The sequence below is a fragment of the Ambystoma mexicanum genome, chromosome 13 (genome assembly GCF_040938575.1).
Source record: "Ambystoma mexicanum isolate Mex_15411 chromosome 13, UKY_AmexF1_1, whole genome shotgun sequence".
NCBI classification, from domain to species: domain Eukaryota; kingdom Metazoa; phylum Chordata; class Amphibia; order Caudata; family Ambystomatidae; genus Ambystoma; species Ambystoma mexicanum.
The window spans coordinates 362,997,722-363,024,123 of NC_090938.1; the positions used below are offsets into that span (position 1 = coordinate 362,997,722).

Here is a 26,402-nt window from a genome sequence, read left to right on the forward strand (position 1 = left end):
GATTGGGGGCTGCCTGCCTGGTGCCACTGGCTGCCCTGGTTGGGCATGCTGGGCCTGCCTCACCCTCCTTCTCCTCCTGCGTCTCCTCTGTGCTGTCTGTTGTTGTTGTTGATGTTGTTGCAGCAGTTCCACTGCAATCCTGTCCTCCAGCCCCAGCATTGCTAGTAGTATTGGGATCATTTTGGTGTGTGACTGGGTGTGGTAAGGGGTGGGATGTGCTCCTTTTGGGCTGGCCCAGTCTGTATTGCCTCCACCTGTGCTAATTGTGTGCACCTGTGGCAGTTGGGAACACTGCACATGGCCGTATGCGGGTGGTCCGCGATGCCGGTATTTGCTCCATGCCGGTATGGTATATTTCGGGCTTCAGTAGGGCGTTATTTGCATGTCCGCCTGACTTGTGATGTTCCCCTGTTTACGCCATGCCGGTAATGCCGGCATGTAGGGTCGCGTGCACGCTCTCCTGCCGCTATTAGCGGCACCGTTAATTACGGTGCCGCTAATAGCGGGTTGACGTATCATAATCGCGCGGAGCCGTAAGCGATGCCGGTAATCCTTTACCGGCATTGTTATTCACCTACCGCCCGGGTCGTAATGAGGCCCATTGGGAATTGTTGGAACGGAGTGTAAGAACTTCAATGGCACTTAGAAGCATCAGTTAATGGAACCATTCCTTTAGAGTTAGGGCCAGGTAGGTATTTCACCAACCCCAGCATTATAGTAAATAAACGTTTTGAAACCATAAAACTTGAGTCTGTGTTTCTCTTGATACCATGCTTTTCTCACACCTCATTGGTTGGACTCCCCTTTAGATCCCAAATGGGTTTGTAATTAGGCTCAAGAAGGGGAAAATTGGGGTAGCTGTATACTACTTGGGAGTAAATTCTCTTATTGATGGGGACCTGCATGATCTACAATTGCCTCACGTTTATTCACTTGTAATGAAAAAAATTTTCAGCTCTTCACACTGATTGATATAATAAAGGTCTGCTATTTTGGAGTCTGGTGGACCTTGCTCTATACCCACACTAGTCCAGTTCTCTGGGGCATAGCTATGCTGCTGTTGAATTTCTCAATGACAGATTTCTTGCTGTGTCTGGGTAGGGCTAACTCATGGTACATCTTAGAAACTAAGCTTTGTACACCGGCCATACTCTTTTATCTGGTAGTTGCAGGTGTTAATATGCAGATCGCTAAGCTCTGCGAACTTTGGCTCTTAACCTGCATTTACTGGGCTCCATGTTTTTCTTTTTGCTCAAAATAGTGTTCCAGTGTCTAAGTTTACGAAACTGCAGCAGACCTAGAAGAATGTGAGTTTGGCTAAAGACTGAAAATACATTAGCTCAGCTCCCACAATTTCCTGTCCACGGGTTGTCACCTAAATGGAAGGTAGCAGGTCTCTTTATAGAGCCCATGGGCTAACGAACTTTTTGGTAGTGTTTGCTGTGGTAAAACTCAAACATCTTGTCATGATGCCTGCTCCCGGGAAGCCAGTTCAGGACCAGCGTCCCCGAAAGCAGACATCATGTCCCCAGGGAGGGACCCAGCAACCCCTTATAGGGGCTCTTTGGACATTGTCCTGGCGCCTTTGGCGCCAAGCTCATAGAAGGCATCAGTCCTGGCACCATAGGCGCCAGGCTCATTATGGGAGTGCTTGGATGGATTTACCTGATGCAGACCATGCTGCCGGATCCAGACCTCCTTGAGGTCTGAAAGGGACTATTTTACCTATGGGACTATTTTACCACTCGGGCGTGGCTGATGAAGAATACCTACCTGGAACTACTTTGGGGGCTATTTAAACCACGCCCAGACAGCAGCGCACGCTTCGCGTTCTGCATCTAGCAGCTGGACGCTCACTGTGTCTGCTCCTGCATCCTGGCTCCAGCCACGCCCGCCTGCAACCTGGAACACCTGAAAAGGAAGGAAAGGAGAGAAAGGTGAATAATTGAACTTTACCTACCTCCATCCGGAGTCCGGAACCATCACTCCGACGATCCTGAGAAAAGACATTATTTTTAGAAGCGCATCGCATCGCTCGCTGCAGCGCCGCGTTCCACTCACCTTCACGAGGCGCCCTCGGGCTCTTCAGCAACCATTGGCACCATCCGTCGCCTTTCAGCGCCTAAGGAGAAAAAGAGACAAAACAAAGGTGAGCGAAGGAACAGATTGAGGAAGGCCTGGTTCTTCCACCTTAAGACTTACCTGATTATTGTTGGGACAATCTTTCCTCACCTCGGGTCGGCGCCGCTTCTTTGGCACTTCCGCACCCCGGCCCCTAAGGGGAAAAAGACACACGCATTAGTGGGTGAAATCAAGATCTCTAAGGGAACCATCCATCAAAAAGACTCACCAGAGTTTACCTTCGGCGAATCCATTCCTCAACGCGGATTCTTCATCCTGCATCTGAAATAGAGAAAAGGACAACGGACAATTAAGGCTTGAACTTTTGCAACTGAATACTTACGGCCTCATATCGGAAAAGTCAAGCAGAGTTGAATACTCACCAAACCCGAGATCCAGTGAAGTAACTGGAAATCAACGCGCCCCTGCATCGGAAGCAGGAGGGAGAGCTCGTCCTTTCAGACTCTAAGGTGAGACTCTATGGGGAATCGCGGAGGGGGTTCGAGGAGTGTGAGAGGGGCAAGGGGGGAATCCGACAGATTATCCAGCAGTTAATCCCCTTTTCCATCTACAGAAGGATTCTTCTACGGGCCAGACAGGCGAGCTTTGGGGGTCCAGTCCAGTCCATCTTCCGAGTCGTGCGCATCACCTTAGAAGAGGTCATAGCAGTCCAGAACAGGTCGGCGCCTCCGTGGGAATCAGGTGAGCGTTACACATCTCCAGACGTACCGTTTGAAGGCAAAACAGTAGGTGAAGAACGTTGTGCCAAAAAACAAAGATGTGTTTCAAGTTTAAAAATTACTTATCCTGGGAAATGCTTAAACTGTACACATGTGTAAAATATGAGTGGTCTACAAAAGGTGAATTCTATGTGAGTCTAAATTACAAATGTGTACTTTATGCTTAATGTCTATAATACTCATGTCTAACCAACCAACACATTTGCAAAAGGCATTCTTTCAGTGAAGTTAAACTCTGGAACTTGGGTAGTGCAATGCATTGTTCATGAGCAATCACACATATAAAAATGACAAGGCTATTCACAGATGAATTGCAATTCACACTAATTGGCACACCATGAAGAGGTAGACATTAGTTTGAGAACATCTGTTTCATAACTACCACTAGGGCCAGCATTAACAATTAGCCACTTTCCGAATATCGACACACAGATTAAACAGGTGTCATTACTTAATCTCCATGTCATTTAGTCAAGTAATGGTCTACATGGTTGAACCTGTGCCTTATTTCTTCCAGCAAATAATTACAAATAGCAGCACTTGAATTGATACCAAAAACATTGAATATCTGTTCTGAAATACCATGTGTCTCTATGGGCATTTGAGATGTCTCTTGTTTCAGTATATTGATTTATGATATTAAATAAATAAGAAATGGCTGCATGGATTCATGTTATGTAAAACAAAATGGCTTCCTGGAGTTGAAGTCTAATATATCCCCCTGTCAATTATCTGGCACCTGTTGTTTGGAAGAAATTTCATAAATGGTTGATTTCCTTTACCTACTGAGTCCCTCAGCAGCTTTGCTGGATTCTAGGATTTTTTTTTTTCACCTGGTTAGCGTGTGAGCCTTTTTTCCCACTCATACATGTGTTTTGCCATGTGTGTTTTTACTTTTTGTGTGATCTTGGGCACTGGAGCCTCACCTACTGCAGGGCACCATATTTTTCATGTGTGTTACACAGCACCTTCTTTTAGACTTCCCACCAACTCCATTTTCTGGGGCTGACTACAGTCCCCCAGAAAAGGGTAAAGTTGCCATTAACTTTACTTTAGTCACTTTAAATCACAGACCCAGTACACCCCATCTTCCATGGAGTATTGGAAAGGGTTAACCCTTATCCCTTTTCGTCGGTGCCTCTTGGAGCATTGTTTCACTCCCTTTACATTAAGACTTGGATGGTGGCAGTGGTATCTACCCTAACTTTTCTACCACAATTATCTTATATAAACCTGCTAATGTTTTAGACTAGTATATTAGCCTCAAACATAAACCTGCTTGAACAAATACATTTTATTTTGGCTCTGGCTGGGATTATTCGCCATTTCTTTTCGTTAAAGTCTTTCTTGTGTTTTTCTCTGCACGCCAAACCCGGTTTGGTCCCTTTGTTCATTGCTTTTTCGCGGGCTTCCACACAGAAGCCCTCCTTTAGTCGCCTGACAGTCTGGGTAGGCAGGATGTGAGGGAGGGGTGTTAGGAGCCCTGCCATGGGTTCACTTGGTAACCCAAGTCACACTCCTATCTGATTGGCTAAGGGGACTGGCCTTGCCAGGCCAGCCACCCTGCTGTGTGATTGACAGCCAGGCTGTATGAATGGTGGAAAACTGCATAAAAAGCAGGTCTCTGGGACTGGAAGAGCAGGGTCGCCACTGGAACAAAAGAACCAATGAGGATCTGGAAGAAGAGGACCCCTACAGTGACTGAACCGCCCAGTGAAGCCCTGCTGCAGGTCCGAATCTCCAGAATCCAACGACAGAGAAGATCCTCCAGGAAACTTCTTCCCTTGAACTGGTGGGACCAACCAGTTCACCCAAACTGCAAGCCAGGACCCCTCCTCTGGTTGAATTCGCTGTACATAGCTACAATGGGCCGGATAGCCAGGAAGGTCGGACCCTGCTTGGGTTTTAAGGAGCGCACCTTTTATTTGTTGCTTTGCTCTGCTGCTGGTTTCTTCCCTGGGTAGTGCAGGACCCTCCAGTCTTCCTTCTTCTGATCAATCCGACAGTCGCTTCAGGAACTGTGAGCCTGCAGGAACTACCAGGAACGTCTGTCTCAGCTACATCTCCCTCTCCGTTTTAAGGTACTGTGCAAATCCGGTTCTTCGTTTCGTTCAGCCGCGGTGAAAGTGTTTGAAATCTTTCTCCAATCCGAGGGCTTATCCCTCTCCTCTCTTTGAACTAACTTTTCTACCAACCAACCTTGTCCGGAAACCGTGCCACGAACTTTACCGCAAACTACCCTGAACTGTATTATCTTGAGCAAAAGACTTCTGAAGCATTGACTTTGGCCCTAAGCCTTTTCTATCTGATTTTATCATTGTAGTCTCTCTTGTTCACTTGCCCTGAGTACTTACCCGTTGGTGTGGATCAATTTCTTTTAACTTTTGTCTTTCCCTTTTAACTTGCTCGAGTGCCATTTTGCTCCTACTTCATTTTGTGAGCTTAGCTTGTCTGGAATTTATGGGAAGTGTTGTGGTGTATTAAGAGAGTGATTTTTAGACTGCTTATAATAGTGTAACATTATACAACTGAAGAGTGAAATCAATGTATATTCTTTTACTTGAAAACTTTGAGTAAGGGGTTGACTGACTCAAAGTAATTGCTCCCTTTGTGTAACTATTTGATACTGCTCACTTTTGAAATTGTACTGTCACTTGAAGTCTTAATTGTGTGTGGTGTTCCCAAAGGGTACTGCATATAATTCTGCCTAACACCTGTGTTCTATACTGAAAAGCCAGTAATCATACACTGTGGTCTTATTATTTCAAAATGGATTTGTAGCATACATTTAAACTATTTGACAAATGTTTGTAGTAGAGTAGAACCAGAAAAATGATTTCCAATTAAAGGCGACTTATTTTTCCAGAAGCTTCTGTGCTGGAGTCCTCAGATTCTATATCCTGCGTTCAGACTTAACATCCATAAGGTAAGTTCCCACATCACATTGTCCATGGGCTGTCTAATTAATGTAAGACAGCAATAAGACAACACGTCTCATGGAAGAGCCCATGGGCTCACCTTCTGGATGTGTCTGCTATGCTTGAGCGCTTATAATTCTCCCGAAGTGTAGTCTGATGCACAGTAAGTAGGGGAAGAATATTGTGCCAAATCACAAAGCTCTTTCTAATTTAAATGTGACTTAGCCTGACAAATTATTAGAATGTACACCCGTGTAAACTGTGAGTGATTCTCATAAATTGAATGCTTTTGAATAAGTGTAACTTATCAATGTGTACTGTATGCTCAATGTGTGCGCTGCTCATGCCTAATTTACGAAGGGACTTGCAAAAGTCCTCGGTTTCAGTTAAATTAAATTAGTGCATTTGAGTAGTTCAATGGATTGCTCATTGGTGAAACTTAGGTAGTGCAATGCAATGTTCATGAACAATCATACCTATAGTAATGACAACAGTATTCCCAGATGAAATACACGTGGGTATGTTTACACTAATTGGCACACCGTGAAGTGCTAAACAGTAGTTTGAGAACGTTTATTTTCCTAACTGCCATTATGGGCAGCGAGTCATTATATGACGTAGCTGCTTTTGAGTTATTGCTACAGAGCTCAAACAGGTGTCAATACTTATCCTACATGCCGTTTAGTCAAGTAATGGTGTAAACAAATTTTTATTGATAAAAGGCACATTATACATGTCCTCTTTTTACACTTGTTTCAAAATATGCAGCAGGCTGAATCTGTGGATTCCACAACAGTGGATGGTTAAAATAAGGACAAAACATAATATGCAATGCAAACATCTTCTCCTGAAAAAAGGTCCATTGCAAATGTTTCATTGTGTTACATGGTTGAACCTGTGCCTTATTTTGTTCAGCAAATAATTACATATAGCAGCAACTTGCTTTAATCCCAATAACATTGAATGTCTGTTCAGAAAACACCATATATCCCTATGAAGATTTGACACTTTGAAAAGTATTTGACATTGGGACAAGTGCCTTTCATACAGAAAAGCATACAATCATAAAATGTGTTTTATTATTTGTAAATTGATTTGTAGCATGAATGAAAAGTGTATCTTTGAGGAATGTTTCTGAAGGTAGTACCAGAACAGTGCTTTCCATCTGAAGGCACCTTTTTTCCCCATAAGCTTCTCTAGGTTTCAGGAAGAGAGAAAGAGGGCTCTAATAGTCTGGGATATAGGACACCTCTCCCTGATCACTCCTGTGCATCAATTCAGAGACTCTGTATCCTGTTTCCAGGAGTCACGCAGTGTGATCTTGGACCAAATGATCTCTGGGAAACTTCTCTTTTCCCCTCTTTGTTTTTCTGGGGCATGGTCCAAGCAGAACAATTATCAAACTGTGCCATCATGATACTTTATTGTAAGATACGGAGCACTACTGCATAATAGAGTGACTTTCACCCATGCAGAAGCTCACTTCATGAATTCAGCCACTTTTTGTATTAGACCAAAGAGCAGTAAAGATATGATGCTCTAGATCTCATGGTCAGGGGCAATGTGGACCAAACCACCATGCTGTTCTTGACCCCCTCTATTGCTTTCTCTGTATTATGATGGTGCTCCGCCTCGATCCTGTGGTAAATATTTACTCCCAAATACCTAAATGTCTCAGTCTGCCAGCATATTGGCCAGCACTGCCGTAAGTATTTTGCTGTCCTGATTCAGCATAGACAAGGGTCTGTAAGACCCACACTCCGCGGCCGGCTTGCCTGGGTTTAGGAGTGGGATGATCATCGCCTCGCGAAGGGACAATGGCAGTTCCCCCTGCTCATAGGCCTCGTTGAACATAGCAAGCAGTGGCTGAAGCAGCTCCTGTTTGGATGTCTTGTAAAACTCGCTAGGCAACCCGTCCGTCCTGGGTGCCTTACACGTGGGCAAATGTTGGATCGCTACCTCCAGCTCTTCCGAGGTGATAGGGGCGTCCAATTCCGCGCGTTCTAGGACGTCCAGGGTAGGCAGCTCTGTGTCCTCTAACGTGTCCAGTATGTCTTGGCTCCTATCCTCCCCTGCGTCCTCATATAAGTGTCTGTAAAACTTGAGGAACTCCTCGTTCACCCCCTCCTGGGTATTACAGATGCGACCTTCCTCATCCCTTATCTCACTGATCACTGTGTGGGGGGTCTCACTCTTATACAGTCAGGCCAGCAATCTGCCCGGCTTATCGCCCCCTGCGTGTAGCCTTGCAGTGTATTTCTTGTAATTTAGTCTACATAGCCTATCCCAGAGTCCACTGCAGGTTAACTGTAGGTCTTTTATCTTATCGCTATTCTTCCGGGCGGTATCCTCATGTCGCGTGAGGCCCTCCAGCTCCCTTTCCATTTCCTGAAGTTCCCTTTCAATGCCCCCCTGGAGCCCTTTAGATTTCGAAATGGCTACTCCACGCACCACCACCTTGAACGCCTCCCATACTGTTCCAACCGAGCGCACACTGCCCATGTTTATATCAAAATATTCCTCGATGGCTTCCCTCAAATCCTTCCGGAACCCCTCATCTTGTAATGCCTCAGTCCTAAGTCTCCATGTCGGGATCCGTGCTCTGGGGGGTTGGTGTCGCCACTCTACCACCAACGGCGAGTGGTCAGATATTACCCGGGCCTTGTATTCCGCTCCCACCATTTCTCCCGCTATCTCAGCCGCTACGAACACATAATCTAGCCTCGTGTGCAGGTCATGTGGTGCTGCATAGTGCGAGTATTGCCTATCCATTGGATGCAACCTTCTCCACACGTCTTCTAGGCCTAGATCTTTTAACAATGACCCCAGTGCTTTGGCCGCCGGCGCCGGTTTCCCCGCTTTGTCGACTGACCTATCTATTTTGGGATTCAGGGTGCAACTAAAGTCCCCTCCCCACACCACCGCACCCCCAACCACGGGGCTAATTTTGCTGTAAAGGGATATAAAATAAGCCGCTGTATCATGGTTGGGGCGTACAGATTTATGATATGCACTTCCCTGTTCTCCAGGAGTCCTGTCACCGCCACCATTCTGCCCTCTGGGTCTACCGTTGAGCTAAGCACCTGGAGCGGCACGTGCGGTGCCACCCAAGTGATAACCCCTCTAGCGTACGCAGAATACGTAGCCCCCACAACATGTCCCCTCCATTTTCGCCTGACAACCTCCAACTTCTCCCTTGTGAGATGAGTCTCCTGCAGCAGGGCCACATCAATGTGCATCCTTTTTAGATACAGCATCACTTTGTTACGTTTCAGATAGCTATTAAGGCGCCGTACATTCCAGGTCACAATTCTGAGGGTACCCGATGCCATCTACTCTGTTTGTTCCCAACCCACCTCTCCCTTCAATGCTTCCCTTGATGGTTTGTTTTCCGGCTCTTCCCCTTTACCCCCTCAACAGTTTCCCCCCTCCCTGTTCCCCAACTCACATCCACTGCACACAACCCAGACCCTCCCCCCATCCCTGCCCTACCCCAACAAATGCCCAGCTCCATCCCTGGATCTCATGCCCACCCGCGTCTGGTCCTGTCCCGTCGCCGAGGACTAGGACCCCGCGGGGCGTCACCGATCTAACAGTGACCTAACTAAGTATATTACTATTGGGTACAAGGGATGCCTCCCAAGAGCTCCCAGGCATCTATTTTAGGATTGGTGCGTCCAGCGGGTCCAGCCAGTTGATACTACAACACACTCCCCACAAGCTTAATACAACTCTATAATCAAGTCCGAATGTCTTGGCCATGTCACCCCAGGTGCCACAGCCGTCCGCTACTTATCTCCTGCAGCTCCCATCTGGACATCCGGTTCTTGAGGCCGGCCCTGCATGTCCAGCCAGTCCATTGCCTCGGTCGGCGTCTCAAAAAAAAAGGGATCTGTTCTTATAAAACACTTTCAACTTGGCTGGGTAGGTAGAGCAACATGTAGCGATGGCCTGCACCCTTCAGCCTCCTTTTCACCATTCCGAAGTTCATCCTACTACGCTGTACAAGCAGCGTAAAGTCCGGGTAGGCTGTGATTTTTGCGGAACCCTTTTAAATCGTTCCTCCCCTACGGAAAAATTCGAGGATCTTCTCCCGATCCCGATAGTTCAGGATCTTTGCGATCAGCGGCCGCGGGGGGGCTCCAGGGGGTGGTCTTCTTGTCAAGGCCCTGTGCGCACTTTCGACCGCGAAGCCCTGGGTCAGCACCCCACCTGTTATCTCCTGTAATAGCATGGATTCCACGTATTCAGTGGGGTTTGACCCTTCCATACCTTCCGGCAGGCCCACTATACAGATGTTAATGCGTCTGGCGCCGCCCTTTTGCTTGCTCAGCTCTGTCCTCCAGATTGCCCACCTGTTGCACGAGGGCATGGAGCTCCTTTCCATGTGCGGCGCACGCCTCCGTGTTCGGGGCCATCTCCTTCTCCAAGGCGCCAGTGCGCTCCGCAATCGTTCGCACGTCCTGTCTCAGCAGGTTCACCTCCTCCTGGACCGCTCCGATCTTGAGGTCCAGGCCCTCCTGCAGCTCTTTCATTGCCTGGCCCAACTTAGTCTCCCAGGCCACCTTTAAGTCTGCGATCGCTGCCAGCACCTCCTGGATCGTGCCCAGTGTTTCCGCCGCTGCCATGGGGGTCTCCTTGCTCTTGCCCCCTCCGCTTCTGGGGGCGACCTGGCGTAGCATCCATCGTGGACTGTCGGATCCTGGGTCTTACCACTTCAGAGAACATCCTGCTATGTTAGCTGGGCGAGGGCCTGCCGTGCCTCCCTCCGCACAAAGGTCAGCGTGGTCAAGGACCACTCTCAGCAGGCCAAGCATGTACTTGTATGTACTTGTCTCTTCTCTCGCGCTCAAAGTGGGCCGTCTCCTCCCATGTGCTCGTACCCTCTTGGTGTTGTGGCCCGGCCTCTGTCGTGTTCCTTCCATGGCCAGTGCTCGACTGTGCTCACCTGTTTGCCACACTCCCTTTGTTCCCCCTCTTCCGCGATCACAAGGCCATCCGGCCCACAATGCCCAGGCCCAGAGGGGCCGCTCTAAGTGCAGGGGATCAGCAATTGTCTCGCATCGGCCTCAACCACTGGCCTGCGCCGATGTTTCGTCTGACTCTTTGGGATTTCTCCCATCTTCCCGTGTATACAGAGTTGATCCGCTGCGCTGTGGAAAACTGCAGCCACCACTGCCCGCTCGTTCGCGTCGGCCCCAGGATCCGCGGCCACCTAATTGGTGCGCTGCCACAATGAATCCTCCTGGGTTCCGCAGGCGTTCGATCCGATTACGCCGCGGGCCCAGCGTCGGTTACCAATGTGCTCGATGAGTCTCGGCAATGTACAGTCCGTAGGTTGTACCAGCTCCGGGTACGTGTGCCCACAGATGTGTGCCGCCTCAGTGAAGCAACAGCGCATTCCGGTCAAGTGCCGCGGTCTGCTTCTAATCGCTGGTCTTGGAGTTCGATGCAGGGGCTTTACAGTACTTACATCTCGTGACCCCTGTTGTCCTCTTTGTCTCTGCCGCCATCTTGTTCCACTCGTCGATCTGGGGCCCGCGGCCCGCAGACGAGTATAACTCAGTGTCCTCACCCTCCACTCGCATCAAAGTTTCAGCGAGTGTAGCCATCATCTTCACACGCATGGGCATTATTTTCCAGTGCCAGCCGGTTCCCGTGCACGCACTTCTCCTCCAGGATCATTGTCGGATCAGCGGAGCTCCACGAGAGCACGTCCCTTTACATGGCCGTCCAAGCCATGCCCCCTGGTTATCATGTTTGTTCTGATTACAGACGGAGCAAGATTGAATATACAGTTGTACATCGGTCTTCATCTTGGGCCACAAAAATTGTCTTTGTATTAGACGGAGGGTGTTGGAAATACCACGATGACCGGAATGAAGAGTATCATGGCAGAGATTTATTATTCTTTGTTGTAATTTTTGTGTAGGAATGACCAGACTGGTATCTTTGAACAAGTATCCGTCCTTGACTCTCAAGTTCCATTGATTCCTTTCAAAAATTCCTTTAAAAAGTGCCGAAGTCTGAGTTTGCATACGAATCTCTTCCAGGGGGTTGTTTGCTTCAGCTACAATATGGTATGAGGAAACATCTTGGGATATGTCCGATCTTCCGGAGGTTCATAGTCTGGACGACGAGAAAGTGCATCAGCTATTACATTTTGGGTTCCAGGGACGTGGTGAATCTGAAACTGATATCGGGCAAAAAAGAAGGCCCACCGAGCTTGGCGACTATTCCTACATTCCAGGGCTTGCAACACTTGTAGGTTTCGATGATCCGTGCGGACATGGACTGGAAATTTGGCTCCTAGAAGTAAATGACACCATTCTGTGAAGGCTTGACGGATGGCTAGCAGCTCTTTCTCTAGGACAGAGTAATGGGTTTCACTAGGAGTTAATGTCCGAGAAAGGTAGGCAATGGGATGTTCCAAGCTATCCTCGAATTGCTGTTTTATAACGGCTCCAATGGCGTAATTGGAGCGTCTGTCTCCACTATGAATGGTCGATTAACATCAGGCTGAGCAAGAATGGGAGCTTGTGTAAATTCAGACTTTAACTGTTGGAAGGCTTTCTCTTGGGCCATTGTCCAATGGAAGGGAACATCTTTTTTCAATAAGGCAATTATTGGTTGGACAATCTCGGAAAAGGAAGGTATGAATTTCCTATAGAAATTAGCCAAGCCCAGGAAGGATTGTATCTGGTTCACCAAGGCGGGGCTGGGCCAGGATAAAATAGCCTTAACCTTGGATTGATCCATACCGATACCATCGGGAGTAAGGACAAACCCTAGGTAGTGAACAGTAGAAGTATGGAAGATGCATTTCTCGGGCTTCGCCAGGAGTTTATTTTCGCGTAAGCCTTGTAATACTGCTTTCACATGTTCTTCGTGCTTGAGAGGGTCCTTCGAAAATATTAGAATATCGTCCAGATAGACAATCACAAAAAGGAACAGCATGTCCAAGAACACTTGATCCATGAAACGTTGGAACACCGCTGGGGCATTAGCAAGTCCAAAGGGCATGACTAAGTATTCAAAATGCCCAAAGGGTGTTCTAAAGGCTGTCTTCCACTCGTCACCTGCCCTGATACAAATCAAATGATAGGCGCCCCGGAGAGCCAGCTTGGTGAACACAACTGCGCCTCTTACTGCCTCCAGGATGTCTGAGATCAAGGGCAAGGGATAGCGGTCCTTGAGAGTACATTGATTTAGACCTCGATAATCCAGACACGGTCTGAGTTCTTTAGTGTCTTTTTTAGGAACGAAGAACAGGGAGGCCCCTGATGGAGATTTAGATGGTCGTATGGTGCCATTTGCAAGATTTGTATCCAGGTATTCACGAAGGGCTTTCTTTTCAGGTTCTGATAGGATGAACATCCTTCCAAAAGGAATCACCGCGGAAGGTTCCGTTTCAATAGCACAATCTTCAGGTCTGTGGGGAGGTAAGGCCTGAACAATGGCAGAGGAGAAAACATCGGAATATTCCTGATAAGCCTCCGGAACCCGGTTGATGTTTGAGACTGAGATTGTGTTCTGATGAGTTGTAGGAAATCCCTTCGATAGTGTAGGATCAAGGTCTGGATGTAAGCAGTGGGACATACAAAACTCATAACCCGGATACAAGGATCCCGCTGCCCAATTGATATACGGGTTGGTCTTTGAAGCCAGGGCATTCCCAAAACCATGGGCTAATGGGCTGACTTGATGATGTCAAATCTTATCTTTTCTCGATGTTGATTTAGAGCAAGCTTGATCTCCTTGGTCTGCAGGGTTATAGGTCCAGAAGAAAGGGGTCTTCCATCAATTGCTTCTACAGGTTGCATGATAGTCTGGGATTCGTAAGGAATATGGTGTTTTAGGACCCATTCATGATCTATGAATACCCCCATAGCTCCACAGTCGACCAGTGCCAGGATGGGGTATATTGCTTTCTTGGATGTTGTCAAGAAGGCCTGTAAGATTACCAAGGAATTTTGTCCAGGAGAGTTCAAGGATGGAATAGAGGTGGAGCAGACATCTCTCTCCCGAACCTGCGCTCCGTTTAGGATCGGGAGCTGGCGTTTCCCGAGCACCGTGGGGGGGCAATTGGGCATTCTCTTACTAAATGTTTGTCGGATGCACAATACATACATAATCCAGTATGAATCCTTCGCATCCTCTCTTGGGGAGTAATGGGTCCACGGAAGGCCCCTAATTGCATAGGTTCAGGCTCATTGCTTGGAGTAGAAATGCCTTCTGAGCTCGAAGGGGTTCCAATGGGGTTTTTCTGGAGTGGTAACTTGGTTTTCTTTTTTTCTGCCTTTCTCTCCTGAATGCGAAAGTCAATCTGTAGAGCGAGATCCATTAGGGCTTGAAAGGAACCCGGGCGTGCCACTCTGGCTAGTTCATCCTTGATCTCTTCTTTTAGCCCTCTTCGAAATAAAGTAAAACAAGCTTCAGAGGACCAATCCGCTTCCTTAGCCAGCTGTTTGAAGCGTGTGACATACGAGAGCAAATCATGGGTACCCTGATGAAAGTCGAGTAAACATTCCTGGGCACTGTAAACTTGTTCGGCATTCGAACATGGTCTTGAGGGCCTCTATAAAGCCGTCGTAGTCATCCAGGAGAGCATCACCAGAGTTAACCAATGGGGTGGCCCAGGTCAAGGCATTCCCGGAAAGATGCGAAATAATAAAGCCCCCTTTAGCCCTGGGCGTAGAAAAATAATAAGGCTTAAATTTAAAGTGGACCAAACAAGAATCTAGGAATCCATGAAGGCTCTTTGCTGAACCGTCGTACTTGTCAACGACGCTGCCTAGAATTACACTCTCCTTCGTGGCGGAATCACGGGATAACACCAATTGTTTTAACGCAGCGTTTTCCGCCTTTAAGTTTTGCACTTCTGTCGTCAGCTCTTGCATGCCGCGCATAAGATCCTGGACGGCCGTTTCCATGTCTGTATCGAGATCGGTCAGGTGGCGTCTCAATCTGTCACAGGTTTCCCCTTTTCTCACCTGTTTTTTCTGTTTTGCGGAGTCCTTTGTCAGGGTTTTCTTCCGAGCAGTTCGGGTCTTGTACAAGCCCGCTCGGCCGTCTTCGGATTCCAGGATTCGTTCAGCTTCTTCGTCCGGGATCTATGGAAACTCCAGGAAGCTTGGAATGGAGGCAGCACACGAAGGTGGTCTGCGCGTAACGCGGAAGAAACAGAATCAAGGAAGGTAGAAGGAAAGGAGAAGGAGAAAGGTCCGGGTACCAGGAAGCAACACAGTTCAGGAGAATGAACTACAGAGCACATCAGGCCACAGCTATCGGTAGCGTTGAGACGCGCGGAACCGCAGGGGAGTGGCTAATTTATAGAACGTGCTGCATAGGACGTAAAGGTCGATAGACTGCGTTTTCCCTGTACACGGCCAGGTTGGGTGTACTACAGCGAGTAACCCCCGATGTGCCAGGGACCAGGAAGACCAGAAAGGGCGTGATCGACGGATCATGACATGTACTGCTTTTAATTGCCTCCATTTCATTCATTCAGATGTTTAACATAAAGTTACTGTACGTGTTAACTTGAGATTGACAAGGTTTACATGTATGGAAAATCTTTATTTTAGGGGGAATGAAGTGAATATTGATTCACATTCATTTTATCTTAATGTTTACAATTCACATTATGATCATGAAACCCTTAGAGGTGAAGAAGCGCCTTGGGTAACTGACTGGATTCAGAACATTGAAGAATGCAAGCAATATACTTATCCATCCCCATTATATTCCATTGGATGGGAATCCTCTCCAAATGATTACTGACAATATGACTACATTCCCAGACGCCCTTTGGAGACTTTATTTTCCTAAACATAAAAATTAATTTAGTACCATACAATGAGATCCAGGGTTTGATAAATAAGCTCCAACGCAATCTGAGAACTTGCCGTTTCTGTAAAGCAAATGTGATAGAATGTCTTAGGCCCCTTCTAAGGTCTTCTCTTCCTGCTTCCAGTTGCCATTACTCATGTTTGTGCTTTTCCCAGGAGGACAGTAATTTATTCTACAGCGCAAGCTGCTTTTCACTTTCACTCACCCGGCATTGCGAGTGAAGGATCTTGCCGGCATCAGCGTTCCAGCACGCTTCCTGGAGGAGGCGGGGCAATCCACCACGTGTAGTGGTCACGTGATCTTGGACTCCCTCAAGAGTCCGAGGCTGCCGCCCGCCGTGTGTTTGTGCTTTCCCCAGGAGGACAGTAATTTATTCTACAACGCAAGCTGCTTTTCACTTTCACTCACCCGGCATTGCGAGTGAAGGATCTTGCCGGCATCAGCGTTCCAGCACGCTTCCTGGAGGAGGCGGGGCAATCCACCACGTGTAGTGGTCACGTGATCTTGGACTCCCTCAAGAGTCCGAGGCTGCCGCCCGCCGTGTGTTTGTGCTTTTCACAGGAGGACAGTAATTTATTCTACAGCGCGAGCTGCTTTTCACTTTCACTGATCCGGCATTGCGAGTGAAGGATCTTGCCGGCATCAGCGCTCCAGCGCGCTTTCTTGAGGAGGCGGGGCAATCCACCAAGTGTAGTGGTCACGTGATCTTGGACCCCCTCAAGAGTCCGAGGCTGCCGCCCGCCGTGTGTTTGTGCTTTTCCCAGGAGGAGAGTAATTTATTCTGCAGCGCAAGCTGCTTTTCACTTTCACTCACCCGGCATTGCGAGTGAAGGATCTTGCCGGCATCAGCGTTCCAGCACGCTTCCTGGAGGAGGCGGGGCAATCCACCATGTCTAGTGGCCACGTGATCTTGGACTCCCTCAAGAGTCCGAGGCTGCCGCCCGCCGTGTGTTTGTGCTTCTCCCAGGAGGACAGTAATTTATTCTACAGCGCAAGCTGCTTTTCACTTTCACTCACCCGGCATTGCGAGTGAAGGATCTTGCCGGCATCAGCGTTCCAGCACGCTTCCTGGAGGAGGCGGGGCAATCCACCATGTTATGTTATGTTATGTTACCTAAATTTGTAGAGCGCACGGTCGCCCAGGGGCATCATGGCGCTGATGAGGAAACTGTCACACAGGAAGAGTAGTAAAAGTCGGGGGGCTAGAATAAGGTAGTTTTCAGGGCTTTCCTGAAAGCCAAATGGTTGGAGATAGACTTGAGTGGCAGTGGGAGGGCGTTCCACAGCCTTGCCGCAGCAATGGAAAATGCTCTGCCGCCGAGTCTTTCCCGATTGTACTTAGGAACCACCAAAAGGTTGGTGTTCAGGGAGCGAAGGTTGCGTTCTGGTATATAACGGACAAATTTAGTTTGGAGAAACTCAGCACCTAGGCCCTGGATTGCCCGGTGGACAATGCATAGTGACTTGAACTTAACTCGCTGGGCCACCGGGAGCCAGTGAAGTTGGCGAAGCACTGGCGAGATGTGAGCTCCATAGGGGGAACCTGTGGCCAGTCTGGCTGCCAGGTTCTGTATGCGCTGGAGACGTTGGAGAAGGCCCATTGGCTGGGCAAGGTATAAGGAGTTGCAATAGTCCAACCGTGAGAGGACTAATGCGGCTACCACAGGAGGACGCATAGCCTCTGGGATCATAGGGAGGACCCTCTTGAGTATCCTGATCTGGTGATGGGCAGATTGGCAGACCGTAGAGACCTGGTTTGACATGGACAAGGAAGTGGAGAGAATAACTCCTAAGTTCTTTACTTTGTCCACTGGACAAGGCAGAGGGCCCAGTGAGGTGGGCCAGAAAGCAGGGGTCCAAAGTGATGGGCGGGGGGGACAACCCACCAACATCACCTCAGTTTTATCGCCGTTAAGCTTGAGCCAATTTTGGTCCATCCAAATGCCGACTGATGTCAAACAGTCGTGAAGAGAAGCTGAAGCCTTGATATGATCCTGATCCAAACGGATCAGGATTTGAGTGTCATCCGCGTAGGAATAGCAATTAAGTCCATACGAACGGATAAGGCAGACCAGAGCCCATATGTAGATATTGAATAGAATAGGGGAAAGAGAGGATCCCTGGGGAACACCACAGGTGAGGGCACAGGGGACAGAAAGGAAAGGGGGCATGGCAAGGGTCTGAGTGCGGTCTGGTAAACCAAGCCAGAACTGATCCAGAGATCCCGATTTGTGCTAGGCGAGAGAGGAGAATAGGATGGTCCACTGTATCAAATGCGGCAGACAAATCCAGCAGAATCAGAGCTCCAACTCCACCTGCGTCTGCGAGTCTAGACATGTCATCTTGCATGTCTAGTGGTCACGTGATCTGGGACTCCCTCAAGAATCCGAGGCTGCCGCCCGCCGTGTGTTTGTGCTTTCCCCAGGAGGACAGTAATTTATTCTACAGCGCAAGCTGCTTTTCACTTTCACTCACCCGGCATTGCGAGTGAAGGATATTGCCGGCATCAGCGTTCCAGCACGCTTCCTGGAGGAGGCGGGGCAATCCTCCACGTGTAGTGGTCACGTGATCTTGGACTCCCTCAAGAGTCTGAGGCTACCACCCTTGTGGCGTTAAACCCGGTGGAGACAAGCCCCACTGGCTGTTGTGTGGCTGTTTGGCGCTGGAGGAGCGCAATATAAAGGTAATTGGCTTGCGGACAACTAACATTTCAGCGTTTTCATCCAGAGCGGAGACAGGAGCCTGGTTGTACTCACCACCTCGAATAAACAAATAATTTGGTGGAGTTCGGTGCAGAGCTTCAGTCCGCCGCTGTCCGACGCAGGAGGCACCATGGACTCAGTTCCGAATGCCTACAACGATCAGGAAGCGTCATCATCGGAGGTCGGTCTTCATACGCGAAACCGTCTACTACAACTGCGGCGGCTTCAAACCAAAGCAACCAACAGAACGAAGGTAAGCGAGGTGTGCGAGCCATCTAGCCCCTCCCCCCCCGGGTAGCTGTAAGTTACGGGAGATGGGACAGACGTGTGTTTCTTCGCCTAAAGTAGGAAGCAGCTCGGAGTGTACTCCTGCTGCAGTAATGGTGGTAGCTGCGATACATCAGCCCCATGTTGCGCAAAAGAGTCTATCGCAAACACCGCCTTGACCGACATTAACATTTTGAATGTAAATGGCAGAGACACTTCAGAAGCAGTTTTGTTGATTTCTATTGCAGATGCTGAAAGTGAAAGAGGCAGCTATATAAAGATCACAGACGAGGGAAACACAGGATCAGAAAAAACATTAGCTCTTTCCAAGTCAGGTGCTGATCTATTGTCGTTGAATACTGAATTGAGGCAAGATAATGACTCATTAAAGCAGTGTATAATTCAAAGCGAGAATGTAGCATTGCGAGTTAAGCCAGTAATAATTTCAGAAATGAATACTCCTCTACCAATTACTGAATATCATGATGCCTCAGAGACAACCTTCCCTTTTGACATAACAGACGCTGATATTTTAGCGATCAGGTCACCAGCAGAGGAAGTACCCTAGATATTATTTCAAAAGGAAAGCTCTAATCAAAAACAAAACGAGCATTGTATAGAATTTGACAAAATTTGTAAAATAGCAGAAGCTGTTGCCACCCCAGAAGTGGTAATTACAAATAAGCAGGTGAGACAAGATGTACACATTAATATGGAAGAAAATATGGACCCCAAGACCAAGGAGAAACGGGTTGAAGGAAAGGCATCCAGCGGAGACAACGAACCGACAAGGGAAAAAGAAAATAATAAACCAGATCAGGCAGAACCCGCAAATACTCCGATACAAAGGCTCAATCCGAGAACAGTGGTACATACCACAACAAACTTTAATGTGGCGGCTCGTGAAGCACGCCTTACCGAACGGCTCAAAGCAGATTTCATCCAAATGAGAGAGCATCTCAACGATAGCTTTCCTAAGAAAAAAGAGCAGAATCTTTCGGCTAAGGAAAACGTGAGCACTCTGACAAAGGAAATTACACACAGAAATGGGAAAGAATCCTCACTGCAAAACCCGTTGATAACATTATGCCCCATGAACCTTGATATCACAGATGTGGGCCAAGAAATAAGTGAGAATAACCCTGCAATGACCTTGGATCTGGAGGAGGAAGAGCAAGTGTTAGGATGTCAAACAAAAAAACGATGAATGATGCTCAGCAAAAGAATGATGCTCAGCAACTAGCTAATCATCAACTTGAAAACTCAGCATCCTCCAAGGCGAACATTTCCATAGCCAAAGGGATCCAAATCCATAATAACGTTTTGGCGGCCACATCCATCTTGATGATGCCGTTTATGAAACTATATGAATCTTTAAACGATGCTCTGAGAGATCAGAATTCTGTTCTAGGAACCTTAAACAACAAAATCTCGGCAATGGAGAAATTGAATGAGCATTTAATTTCACAGTTAGACTCGGAAGCAGCGACTTCGCGTCAATGGCATTCGCAACTTCATGAAATAACGAAGCGTGAAGCCCATGAAAAGTTTGATTTAACGGAAGCCATTGTAGAATGTACAAAGTGGATCAGACACAATGCGGCAGTACAGCCGATAGGCTGCTGCGAGGAAACAAGACGTAGCAGTCTGCAACATGTTAACGACTTGGGGAATCTTACGCAGACAAGCAACACAATGCCAGAATCCACAAGGGACGTCTTACCAAAAGAAGTAGCTGCACCCAAAGAGAAGTCGAGAGACAATGAGCCTAGTAGGCTAACAACAACAGCAGAAAAGAATGGCCGCAAGGCAGAGATCCTAAAAACGAATGAAAGTGCCGTTATAGAAGTAGAGAACTCTAAATCGTCAGGCACACAAGAAGCAAGTAAGAATATGATAATTGAACCGCAAGAGAGTAGTACATCTACTGAAGTGGTAATTATACCACAATTAAGTCATAAGAGTGCTGACTTAGTAGAGGAACAAATAGCCTCCTTTGGAATCTTTTTGGGGAATCAGTAGCTACCAAGTCAGAATCACAAAAAAGTTAAATAGCAAAAACTGTACCAAAAAAAGGCAAGGGGCCAGCCTCCAAACGTCCCCGCACAAATGATGCAAAAAAATTCATACGAAATCTGACCACTCCCCCTCGAGTGGAATGTGCTAAAAGCAGTAAATCAACTGTGCAAAGCAAGAATCCAGGCAAAGAGTCGAATCCTCTCCTAATGTTACCCAAGGAAATAGTGAAAACCCAACAATTGGCAACAAAACGTTCTCGTGAAGAAACAATATCCGAAGATGAAGAGGTGGATAATAATTCAATAGACTTATGTGATTTATCGACTTACTCAATTGATGAAGAAGTTGACTCAGAAAATATGATAAAGTCGAATGGAGACCAGGAAACACTGACTGAAGATGAGACCAGAAAAGATCTCAAAAGAAAAATTATGTGGCACAGCCGGTACGTGCAGTTGCACCCAAAGGAACAGCCTCCTTGGCTAACTAATATGTAGATTTCGTTGCGCAAATGAGTATCTACAGTGACAATAACATCTATAAACACCACATTAAGATATGGAAGAGATACATCGATGACGTGTTATGAATTTGGCACAGAGATGAAATGACTCTTTTAGCTTTTTTTCAGTGGTTAAACGGGGTAAATCCCTTTCTTAAATTTACTATCAGTTACCACAGGGATTCGATAGACTTTTTAGATCTGACAATCTGCGCTGATCAGTCTATTCGACGATTGATTCTTAAACCATATCACAAGGCTACAGTCCGGAACTTGTTCTTGAGATACGATAGCTTCCACCCTAAAGCTCTAAGAGACAACTTACCGTTTGGCCAATTTCTCAGACTGAAATGGAATAGCAGTAGCAAAGAAATATTTCAGTCGGAAGCACTTAGTCTTAGCCAGAATTTGATCCATAGAGGCCACCCAGCCAAAATTGTAAGGAGATCTTTGAAAAGGGCATCGAACAACCATCGTAATGCTCTTCTGGAATATCGGTCCAAGACAGTTTCCAACAAAACCGATCCTTTGGTTTTTGTTAGCACATTTAACCATTTATATAACCATGTGGTGAAAATAATAAAAAAACATTGGCATTTACTAGCACAAGCCAAAATATCAATTCCAGTCCCCCGTTGCGCTTTTAAACGTGGCCGCAATATCAAAGAACTGATCAGCAGAAATGATATTAGCATCAGAAATAATGACCAAATGACCATTACTCAACAATGGGGGATGTCAAAACCTAGAGGACATGTACCTTGCGGTGCCTGTGTATGTTGTCAGTTTACTAGTCGAACTACAGAAATTGACATTGGGTTATCTAGACCATGGGAACAGAAAATGTTTTCTAATTGCAATTCCCAAAATGTAATTTATGCTATATGGTGCCCATGTCTGAAATTATATATCGGCAAAACAGAGCGAAAAATTAAGATCCTTATAAATGAGCATAGAAGCTGTATCAGGACTAAAAACCTCACGGCTCCGATGGTTGGCCATTTTATAATGCGTGACCACAACTGTAATGACCTAAAGTGGACAGTGTTGAAAAAATTCCCTATTACTAATAATAGAGCTGCTGATAAACAAATCTTGTCCAGAGAGGAACTGACTGAAACTCATTTATATGAGTAATAGTCACGTGACCGGCCTAAACGAATTAATAAACTGGAATATATAATTTATACTATTGGAATACTTCATTTTATCTCCTACCGTGCTAGAATGACCAGAGTATGAATGACAATATGAATAATAGTCCGACATGTACAGAGGTACGATACTCACATGTTACGATATGAAGAGTTGTACGCTTGAGAAACGTAGTGATCCCGTTATATTGTCCGCCTGCGCTTTGTTGCACGTAAATAACAGGGAGTAGGGCCCGGGCCCCCTGACAATAACAACATAGAGGGGCTCGCTAATGCCAAGTGAAAATTTTAGATAGGCGGAAGGGTCTGACACCAATGTCAGAAACGCACAAACTACTGTGCATTTGTTGCTGATCCCTTGGATCTAATGACGCTGGATACGCGACTGTCATGTGAGTATACGCTAGACCTTAGAACGTATTTAAAGCCTAAGTACTGCTTTGCAGACGGAGTCGGCTATACGGAAAACAACTGACGATGGACACAACGTATGTCTTTCGGTAAGTGTAATTATAGATTATGGAATTACTGATACTCTTTTGTGTATTGAGAACGTATGCGTATCTAGATTGTTTTACTAAAACGCAAAGCCTTACAGTTATCGGACAACTAACATAACTTAGAAGGGATTTAAAATGTAAAAAAGAGTTTGAGTTTGAACCTTTCGAACTATAATATTGTTCCCGCTTTGTCGTACACACAGATTGGACGCATAAATGAGGAACGTAATAAGAGGAAAACTCGCTCCACTGGTTGCCCATGACATCTTATTGTTGAGTTGATATTCTACACAATGAATACTGCCAGTATTGATCACAGTCAGTGACAAGGTGGGTACTGCCACGGCCACCCTGTTAAGATCGTAAGATAGATTGTAATAATAATAGATCCTGGCTGTATACCCTTTTTAAAAAGAAACTTGACATCATAAAAGTGTTTTCGAATGGCCTTCATGCCATTGTTTTGTTATTCTTTCTTTTCTGTAGAGATTGTCCAAAGTATATTGGACACGTAAGTTCTCCAATTACGAGGGGCCGAATAGCAGCTACATTGATTTATAAAATAGTAGACTGTAACCAACTGATGCCGAGATACGAAATTGCTCAGAGATATAAACCCTAAAGAGTTGGAATTACTCTCTAACAGTGAGTTCATGATGCTTTTGAAGTCTATGACACATTGTGTTTTAATATCCACCTGTTGGTTTTATGTAACACAGAACCATATCTGGTGATGGGGTTATAAGGTAATTGTTCGCCCTCATTTGTGGCGTATGTCGTATGACAACTATGATTAAAATACTAATGACACCACCACAATGTGTCTAAAATTACCATATAGTTCTGGTGATATGGGTGAGTCTAACGATGATCACAATAGTGGTAGTATGTTAGGATTAGACCAATTGAGTTGGTCCCCTAGTTACTTTACCATTTGGTAAAAGTGACCTCTTCTGTTCAGAAGACGATGTTGTAGGGGTTAGAAATTACCTCTTTAATTGTGCACTTCGTTCATTAATAGTACGAAGTCAGCTTATATCAATCAGTAAATTATTGCATTTATAGCCTGATTGAGCATGTTTCTGTGTTTGTTTGTTTTTTATAGGTGAGTTCATGCTACTGTACGGTGGTCTACATTGAAAAATATCTCAGTTCTGAATACACAAGATATACTTAACCCCTGAAGAATTTCTGCATAATAATCCGAGTACAGAAAGAAACATGTTGGGTTGGGGAAATCAATCCTATGTTGTATAGTATTGTTAAAATTAGATCAAATCACAACAGCAGTAGCGATTTATACCTCAGAAGGTTGTTGATTTGTCATTTTTTCCGAACAATAGTGACCTGTGATTGTATTTTAGATATTTGTTTTATATTTGTGGTATAACTGTTTAGATTTGAATGTATTAAAAATGATAAGGTTAGAATGTGCGAGTGTGTATGAATGAAGTATGTCTGAGGTATTCTTACTTTGAGATATGATATTGTTGTGGTACCTAATCAGATGAGTTATTTGATCACTAACTGATTCTAGATTTGCACTGTCATAGGTACTTCTGATGAATTTTTGAATTTTTAGGACTTTAAAATGGATTTTTATATGTGTTTTTTTATATAAAGTTGATATATGAATAAAATATTTATGATTGTATTATGTCCTAGTGAGTAGAATTGAATTCTTTCTCCTCACACATTGTCGTGAAATATGGATATGTGGTCCTCCTGTTTAGATATAGGTAACAAATGAACTTTTGCTAACCAATTGTAGACATGAACTCTCTAACACAGATTCACGAGTTCTATGGTCTTTGACGTTTAAATGAATATTAGGTTATATACAGGCCAGACCATAGGACTGAGATATGCCTGTTATCCCTTGTTACTCCTGTTGGTTGTTGCACCCAAAGGAACAACCACAAAACACTAACAAGAGAGACTCAGTCATCTCAGATGCCCGAGATAAAACAAGTAATAACTTGCAAGAAGCATTGCAAAATGCACCCTTAAAGTGTAATCCTAAATATACCACAGCGCAAGCGCAAAAACAAAAGCAAAAAACACAAAATGAAAAGGCGACGGTATATGCACATGGAAAAAACAGTTGGTGGAAACTGGAATTGGAAAACATATTGGACGACAACAGTGACCTAAATTTAAATAGAGCTAATGTAATGAGGTTACTGCATTATGTACCAACACTACGTAACATAAGATCAGACGACATTGCCATCGTCAAATACAAATCTGAAAGGAGATCAGATTAGGTGGTGCTCCATATGAAATCCAAGAACTTAGCTAAACCACTTTTGGAGGCAAAAGAAGATCTTTTGTTTTTTGGGTTTGATCTGACGGTTTGTGACGCCCAACAGTCAATAATAGATGAGGCAAAGGAGCAGAAGCAAAACAGATCCTCAAATAACAACAAACGAAATGACTTATGGAAACAAATGAAACAGCAAGGGTCTAATGTAATTAGATCGCATGACGACAAGATCCATGTTTCGGATCATGTAGGGTCAAGAGGTGCGACCCAACTTCTAACATCCTGGAACACCCGTGGTTTTGCTCATTTATTTAAGGACTTCAATATACAAGATCTAAAAAGTACCTTTATTTGTCTGCAAGAAACGTGGCTGTGAGAGCTTCCTTCAAGTGATGGATACACAACGTTTCTAAATACAGCAGGAAAAAATATATTTGGACGTCCCTTCTCTGGCCTTCTAACCATGGTAAAGAACTCGGCAGGTTGGGAAGTGTTATACACTAACAATCGAAATTTGTTTGTTCAAGCTCTAACATTGCAAACAGTAGCTGAAACCCAGAATGGGAAATTTCAAAATCAACAACTATTACTATTGAACTTGTACTGGAATCCCGCGATGATTGCCGAAAAAGATTTTCTAGATGCGGTTACAACGGAAATAGATAAATGCTATGCATGTTTCTCTGACCCGTTTGTGATAGCATGTGGAGATTTAAATTATACATGGTTTGATAAGAGCAAAATGCATAAACCAGGTAAATTATTAAAAAGTCCATCAGAAGCAGACGATCGCAGTACAAAATGGGAATTCCAGTTGATGCTGCGACAATGTACAATGTTGAATGGTGAAATCGAGGGAGACATCCCAGCAGCGGATACGTGGCAGCAAGGAGACACGTCAAAAACTCTTGATTATATTTGGGCCTCCGAAAATCTTCACTCGCATATCACAACTCTAGTGATAAAGAAGAGTGAAAACAGTGACCATGATACGCTAATACTGTCATGGGAGGATCCGCACAAAAAGCCATTGCAAAGATATATAATTCCACTAGAAATAAATAATGCACAAAATCGAATTCAAATTAACAGCAAGCAAATTGACAAACTAACAATGGGATATACCCAAATGCAAAAAGTACAGAAGCAAGTGGAATATATATCGTTATTAAAAAAAATTTCCCACACAAACAATCCAAAAACAGGATCCATCTCAAATATACATCAATTCAGCCCTGCCTTAGATGAGGCAAAGAAACAGCTGCAAAAAGATCTGAAGCAGATAAGAAATAAAGGTGGATCAAAAAAAGAGTTGCTTATGAAGAAAAGACGACAACGCTATCGTAATTGGCTAAAGTCAT

General features: G+C 45.6%; 1 protein-coding gene across 3 annotated transcripts in view; it reads left to right on the forward strand.

Annotated features, from left to right (window-relative positions):
* The window catches only part of LOC138520143 (protein IWS1 homolog A-like), a 721,593-nt gene that overhangs the window by 217,221 nt on the left and 477,970 nt on the right, over positions 1 to 26,402 (forward strand). For 2 of the 3 annotated variants that reach the window (XM_069632628.1, XM_069632629.1), the window contains exon 3: positions 5,728 to 5,787. The exons of the other annotated variant lie outside the window; for it this stretch is intronic. In XM_069632628.1, the coding sequence (XP_069488729.1) occupies positions 5,728 to 5,787 (60 nt within the window). The remainder of the gene's footprint in view (positions 1 to 5,727; positions 5,788 to 26,402) is intronic. 3 annotated transcript variants of the gene reach the window in all.